Below are 8,015 nucleotides of genomic sequence, written 5' to 3'. Positions count from 1 at the left end.
TATACTTAAGATAAAGATTAAAAACAACTAGTACTGTTAAAGCAAATAATTCAGGTTAAAAAATATTTTTCCGATTTTGAGCCATTGTCGGTCCGAATTTCGATGGTGTTATATATGTCATTGGAGAGGTCTTTGAAATGAGTATCATTAGATATACATACTGGCTATGTTAATGACATAGTAATCCAGATATATGTAGGTTAAAATTCGAATTAGTCGTGGGTTTTTGTTTATCCCCCTGTCACATTTTGCGGACTGATTCCACTATCTATAACGATTCTGAATAATTTATGGGGTTTGGAAATGAAAAATGAAGAAATTACAAACGGAATGACAAACTTATATCTACCCTTATCTAATAATAATAAGTAGAAATTTGTAACCGATTATCGCCTATGGTGAATGAAATAAATAAGTTCAAGCAAAAAACACTAAACAAATTTAATTGGGGGTCAAAATTTTACTTTGGCCAAACGGTTTTTTTTCTTATCCATGTAACTTGTTACCTATTGTTATTAGCAAAATGTTTCCCAAATAGTTTAGATAAAGAAAATTGTCTGTGGGCTTTGTATGGGAACTATGGCCAATTATGAAACAATCTTAAAAACAAATGGGTCGATTTACACGAAATTTTGTGGCGTGATTTTTACTAATACATATATCGCACTAGTTCAACAATACTGTATTAACTCAAAATTTTAAAATGTTCAGTAGAGGCCAAAAACTGTTTGTGATTACATTTTAAGAGAATTTGAAAATCCGAATACATCATATTAAGCAAATTCCATTTAAAAATATATTTACATTGTTTTTCTTTAAAATGTTTGCAATTATTGCAAAATATATCTATTTTTTGAGTTAATAGCATTTTTCTGAAATTTCTCGATATTTCTTTGTATTATTTTTTCAATAAAACAGTATCAACTCAAAATACAACCAAATTTAAGTAAAACAATTTGATTATTTTTAACTTGAATAAAGGCTCAATTCAAAATAATACATTTTTATATATATGTATTTCTATTTAAATTTTTGTATTAACTCAAAATAATACATTTTTGTTGATACATGGTAGTCACTAATTATCACGAAAATGGTCTCAAATGTGGTTTTCGAGATGAAAGAGTAATCGGAATACGTTGAAATTTTTACAGTAGATAGATATTGATGTTGTTAATTGATTTCTTGCATAAAGTGAATTTTTAAAAATTTTGTGTTAATACAGTATTGTTGAACGAGTGCGATATGTATAACATTTATTTACACTGAATTTTATATGAACACCGACATATCTAATATGTATCATCATCAGGGGGGTTATTATGTAATTCAAAACGAAACACTTTCGAAATACAATGTACCTATAAAGCATACAAATTCGAACGAATTTCTTTTCGAAAGGTATTACATAATAACCCCCAAGGCTAATTCCATATTACAAGGCGACATTTTTATGATGGATTATGAAATCTTGGACCGATTAGGAAAAACATTTGAGTTCAAGATGAAAAAAAGAATAATGGAGTCCACAATGTAAAGTGGTTGCTGCAGGGCACTTAAAAATGAGTTGAATGTATAAAATTTTACTGAAATATCTTCCCACGGTGGTGGTCTAAATTCGTTCGAATTTGTATTCTTTATACTAAGTGTTTCGTTTCGAATTACATAATAACCCCCCTGCATAATGAATGACCTGCAAATTTTTCCAACAAAAAACAAAATGATGTGATGTTTGCAAAAATGTGTGGCATAACTGCCAACAATTCGCATTAAAAATCTTGACGAAGCAATTATGTATGCTGCTATGATGCAATATTACTGCATTTACGAACGCACCCATTGCTTACAAATTTCAAATGTATTACACAATAATAACACCCAAAATGTATGTATTTTCGAATTGCGATATGTATTAAACCCTACTAAAATTACACGAATCCAGTTAAAATGCATATTATGCATTTTCGCAACCATATTAGGCGAAGAGAACACCAAAACCTACCTTTTGTACATCAATGCTGGCTGTTGTATCTCAGAATCAGAATCAAATTCAAACATTTTATTTTATATTTGATTTGCATCTTTATTGAAACGGCTACAATAGCAAATACATTTTTGAAAATTTTCTTTTCATTGTTTAAATTGTAAATAGTGAACTATGTATGTTGTTTGTTAAGCTTCTTCTCTTTATGCTGAAATGTATGTATCGACGACGATGGGTGTTGTTAAAATCTATTTAATTTTTAAAAACATTAGATTAAATTACGGCATTTTGTACTTCAGTTGTGTGTGTGTGTAGTTGTTTAGTAGTTTTGTTTGTTGTTTTTCTGTAAATAATTTGGAGGAATATTTGTACTTTCGTAAATGGTGGTTGGGTGATCGATCATCCAGCCGCCATCCATAAATGCAAATTCTGTTTAAAAAAAACACAACATGAGAGGCGACAGAGAAAACCAAAACAAAAAAAAAGCCCAATAAGAAACAAACAAAAAGATCCAAATAATAAAAAACTAAAAAGCAACAAGAAAACAAAATTGTTATTCCTTTCCTACTACTCTATAACTCCATCTATTTAACTTTTTCAATGAATTCCAATGCAAATGTTTTTTTTTTTTTAGAAAAGTATAAATAGTGAAAAATGTATTTAAGTTTTATGTTTTTTTTAACACATTTATATTTATATGTGCATATATTTAAGATCTTTAAGGTTTCTTTGTTTATAGTTAAATTATAAATGTAGAAGTTAAAAATAGTAAATGGTTTTTTATAGTTTTTTTTTTTATTTACGAGTAGTAGAGATGGAATGAATTCCAACATAAGATAATTTATAATAAAAAAAATTATATAGTAATCACTACAAATAATAATTAAATTATATAGGAGTAATTAAATACAAATTAAAAGAGAACAAACTTAAATGCTTGAAGCTGTTGTGCTTATTTAAAAGTAGAATGGATGAAAAGTTTTGAGCATCCTCAAAGAACGCGCTGCGTTAGATGAGATGATGACAACGACGAATTGATTTTTCTTCTCTCGTTTGGTTTTTTGTTCAAAATAGTAGAAGAGAGGACAACAGCATTCGTTTCCTGCGAAACTCTTTGCGATGAAAGCAGTTAAACTTTTCTTTAACTGTTAAAATTAGCTTATGCTGGAACATCTTTACATTGTTGTTGGTAGTAGTAGTAGATGTGGTACGTCTATTAATATTGTTGTTGATATTGCTGCTACTGGCTGTTGGTAGTAGTAGTTCAGTGGAAAAGATGCAATTTACTGATTGAGTTTTTGTTAATTGTTGTTGTTTGGAGTAAAGCAGCTACTTCTTGCCCTTGACGGCCTTTTCGGCGGCCTTGGTGACCTTTCCGCTTGAGGGATCCTTGAAGTTGACGGACTTGATGACACCGACGGCGACGGTTTGTCTCATATCACGGACAGCGAAACGACCCAAGGGGGGGAATTCTTGGAAGGCTTCAACGCACAAAGGCTTGGAGGGGACCAAGGTGACGATGGCGGCATCACCAGACTTGATGAATTTGGGTTCGGCTTCGGTGGTCTTACCGGAACGACGATCGACCTTCTCCTTGATTTCGGCGAATTTGCAAGCAATGTGAGCGGTGTGACAATCCAAAACGGGAGTGTAACCGTTGGAGATTTGACCAGGGTGGTTCAAGACGATGACTTGAGCGGTGAAGTCAGCAGCACCCTTGGGGGGGCTAGCCTTGGAGTCACCAGCGACGTAACCACGACGCAATTCCTTGACGGAGACGTTCTTAACGTTGAAACCAACGTTGTCACCGGGAACAGCTTCAACGAGAGCTTCGTGGTGCATTTCTACGGACTTGACTTCAGTGGTGATGTTAGCGGGAGCGAAGACAACAACGGTACCGGGCTTCAAGACACCAGTTTCGACACGACCGACGGGTACTGTGCCGATACCACCGATTTTGTAAACATCTTGCAAGGGCAAACGCAAGGGCTTGTCTGTGGGACGGGATGGGGGCAAGATAGCGTCCAAGGCTTCGATGAGGGTCTTACCGTCAGCGTTACCGTCCTTACGTTCGACCTTCCATCCCTTGAACCAGGGCATGTTGGTGGAAGCTTCCAACATGTTATCACCGTGCCAGCCGGAGATGGGGACGAAGGCAACAGCAGCGGGGTTGTAACCGATCTTCTTGATGTAGGAGGAGACTTCCTTCTTGATTTCCTCATAACGGGACTCGCTGTAAGGTGGTTCAGAAGAATCCATCTTGTTGACACCGACAATCAATTGCTTGACACCCAAGGTGAAGGCCAACAAAGCGTGTTCGCGAGTTTGACCGTTCTTGGAGATACCGGCTTCGAATTCACCAGTACCGGCAGCAACAATCAATACAGCGCAATCAGCTTGAGAGGTACCAGTGATCATGTTCTTGATGAAATCTCTGTGACCGGGAGCATCAATGATGGTGACATAGTATTTGGAGGTTTCGAACTTCCACAAAGCAATATCGATGGTGATACCACGTTCACGTTCAGCCTTCAATTTATCCAAAACCCATGCGTACTTGAAGGAACCCTTACCCATTTCTTGGGCTTCCTTTTCGAACTTTTCAATGGTACGCTTGTCGATACCGCCGCATTTGTAGATCAAATGACCGGTGGTGGTGGACTTGCCAGAATCGACGTGACCAATGACCACAATGTTAATATGGATCTTTTCCTTACCCATGGCTGTTTTATTGGCTTAACGAGCTGTTGTTTGGTAATGTGTAGGTGGTGTGTGTATGTCATGGTTGGAGGTTCGGGTTGGTTTTTTTTTTTGGTTATAGCAACACAAGGTGGTTGAAATACAGGTTGGAATGAACAAGCAGGTTGTTTGATTGATTGGTGGTAAACAAAAAATAACATGAAATGGAAAAAATTTTGGTAGGAAAAACAAATTTGTTAGCAATTTGTGGAGATAAAGGGAATAATAATCTAATTACATTTCTATTAATTATTTTTTTAAAATTTGGAAAAACTTGATTTTAAAACAAAATTTGACAAGATAATGAAAATTGGTGACAAGCAAATGAGATATGTTCAGTTAAAAAAAGAACATAACCTCAAAAAATTTAAATGAAAAACGTGTGCAAAAAAACACGTTTATTTTCTATGGAGTCAAAGAACGTTGAGGTATTAAATTTTTGGAAGTTTATGAATGTGTTTAAAAAAAATTAAACATGCAAGTTTTACTAATGATATAATTTTTCCATTATTAAAAAAATATTTAACAAATTTTCTTCATTTTTTACTTCAGTAATTTGGTAATTTGGTTTTCCTCATGATGGTAGTCAGTAGCAGAACTAGACATAATAGTCATCATGTAAAAATATGAAGAAAATTTGCCAATTGTAAGCAATTAAAAAAAATTAAGCAATTCTACAGTAAAGTGAGAAACAAATAAAAGTTGAGGTTATACAAGACAAGCATTGCTGTTGGTGGAGGTGGCAAGGGGACCAACAGCACACACTAATCATTGTCATTCTCTTTGTAAAAATAGATGAGTAAGCTGAAATTGTTGAAAGAATTTTCCAGAACTTGTGAAATAGTATACTACTAAGAAAATTGCTGTATATTTTCCAATACATATGACGTTTAAATTTAAAATGACCTAATTATTTATTTATATATCTATTTTTTTTTTGAAAAGAATTTACTTTAGCGGAAGTACAAGTATACATAAAAAAAATGTACCGGCTTAAAACACGAAAGAAAAATGCTATAAAAAAAATGGCGTTCGCAACACTTCGTAAAATAGCAAAAATGATCGTTAAATTTTTTACACCCTAGAAACACGATGCGGCAAATAAAAAAAAGACGCCATCTTGAAAATACAAAACGTGTTCTCAAGTGAAAGGAGAAAGAAATTTGTATGGCATCTTGAACCAGGCTGTTGCCAAGTGGCCAAAAGCTTTTATGCAATTATTGTGTATACGTAAAAACTTTCTTCTTTCTCTTTAACAAAGAAACACAAAAATTTGTATTTCCCACAAACGCACAAAGAACAATTTAATTGACCGACCTATGACGCCATTTTGTAGATATGTATACGTATATTTTAATGTGGAAAATACACAAGTTCTAAACACTTTTTTTAATTATGCGTTTGGACTTATCGATTCACTTATTTGTAGTTCTGGAATTTTCTTTTATTCAATCAATTAATTTCACCATATTGATAACCTTTTTAAGTTTTTAAATTAATGCAGCAATATGTTGCAAAAAACACAAAGTGGGCGTGGCTTAAATATGCAAGATATTTTCGCTTCATTTTTTTAATTTTTATTTAACAATTTAATGTTTTTTGATTGCACTCAAAATTTAAAGGCTTTCTTTAAAAATTGCCACGTGCTTTGAAACGTTTTAGAAATCCATTCATTATAGATGTGATTACTATTCCATTACACTTTGTATTTTTTTTTCCACATATTTATTTTTAAAGCTGCAGTTTTCAACATTTAATAGTTTATTTTTACAACTAAATGCATTTTTATTTGTTTACTTCACTTTTTTATAGTTTATTAATTGCTAGTTTTTTTTTATTTTTTGCACCACTTTACACTTTTCTCTTGAAACTTACTTTTTAATAAATTGGACCAAGAAATCAAAAGTCTATGCTAATCCGGCAAAAGACCTGAACAAAGTGAACGAGTAGCTATTCGACAGCAAACGACTCACCTCGGCAAGAAGGGAGCCACGTTGTCTTTTTTCATTATTGTGTAGAAACGGCCACATATTTGCTGCCAACATTCGAAAAGTTTCCGCTTTTTTTGACATTTCGCTGTTGGTGCCACTGAGCAAATACAACCTTGTTTGTTAAATACAACACTGATTTTATATAACATGCATTTTTTGTCACATTTTATGTAAAATAATTAATTAAGAAATACTTTAAATTATGAATTACTATTACATTTCCACAGGGATTTTGTTATAAAAATTGTTTCTAATATAGTTATTTATATTTTAGAGGTTTTAAACAATATCACTAGAATTCTTTGTAGTTAACATTGATAAACACGTGACTTTAATAGATAATGTATAAATGGACATATTGCAGAGCAATTATGTAAATTCATTTGATCCTGAAGTAATGTTATAGTTAACATGACTTTAATTATACACATTTTTTACACCTGGAGCAACACACGAGTTATTTAGACCCATAGATAAATACACATAATCTGAAACTCTCCTGCCAAAAACCTAACTCAGTCGTCAAAAACTAAAGCTGAGAGAATTTATTATTAAAAAAAGGATATCAAAACAATGCCAACAGTTAACATGACTTTTATTATACGCATAGTATATTTATATCACTTTTTTTATTTTACATTTTTTATATAGATAAATACACTTGATCTGAAATTCTCCTGTTAAAGACCAAACTCAGTTGTCAAAAACTTAAGCTGAGAGAATTTCTTATTAAAAAAAAACTATGTCAATCGTGTGATTATTTTGAATATTTTTTTTTATTGACTTTTTTGCTAGTTTCCGTTCTATGTATAATTCTCTATGTTTAGAGGCTGATAACAGGGATATGACAAATTATATACCTAAATAATTCCTTATATATTATAGAGATTTTAAAAGATATTTTATCGAAAAATTCTAATTCTAATATTTCCACTACTTTATTCTATAGATTAAAGTAATAAATAAAAGTACTTTAAAGCCTGATGATACTATTGAAATATCGGAAAAGTTATATAATAAATAATTAATTATTATAAAACTGACCTTGAGCTTAAAGAAAACGGACGAATTTATTATTCAATGTTCGAATAAATATTATATGTATGGAAAAATAATACTTTCAATATCTATGTTTAAAAAATATATAAAAATGTATAATACATGTTACATATCTTATCTTAAATTATTGCTTTATATAATTTGTAAACACTAGAAAATTCCTGTCATGTGGTGCCAATAAATGTGAATGATGTGAATTTGAATAATTCTATTTTATGAATTAATGTTGCGTTCTAATATAT

At 32.0% G+C, this 8,015-nt stretch overlaps 2 protein-coding genes and 1 non-coding gene across 3 annotated transcripts in view; all 3 read right to left on the bottom strand.

Moving 5' to 3' along the window:
- The window catches only part of LOC135962060 (uncharacterized), a 586,654-nt gene that overhangs the window by 409,084 nt on the left and 169,555 nt on the right, over positions 1 to 8,015 (bottom strand). The window lies entirely within an intron of this gene.
- eEF1alpha1 (eukaryotic translation elongation factor 1 alpha 1) lies at positions 3,037 to 6,751 on the bottom strand. Its single transcript, XM_065513621.1, has 2 exons — positions 6,599 to 6,751; positions 3,037 to 4,728 (listed from the first exon to the last, which is right to left on the bottom strand). Exon 2 carries the CDS (start codon positions 4,703 to 4,705, stop codon positions 3,314 to 3,316), a length of 1,392 nt encoding a protein of 463 aa, XP_065369693.1. The 5' UTR covers positions 4,706 to 4,728; positions 6,599 to 6,751; the 3' UTR covers positions 3,037 to 3,313.
- LOC135962560 (small nucleolar RNA snR61/Z1/Z11) lies at positions 5,269 to 5,346 on the bottom strand. Its single transcript, XR_010576664.1, has one exon. It is a non-coding gene; the product is annotated as a small nucleolar RNA snR61/Z1/Z11 (small nucleolar RNA).

Source organism: Calliphora vicina, chromosome 5 (genome assembly GCF_958450345.1).
Source record: "Calliphora vicina chromosome 5, idCalVici1.1, whole genome shotgun sequence".
NCBI lineage: Eukaryota > Metazoa > Arthropoda > Insecta > Diptera > Calliphoridae > Calliphora > Calliphora vicina.
Note: the sequence above shows the minus strand (reverse complement) of the source record. Positions and strands in the feature narration are given on the sequence as shown.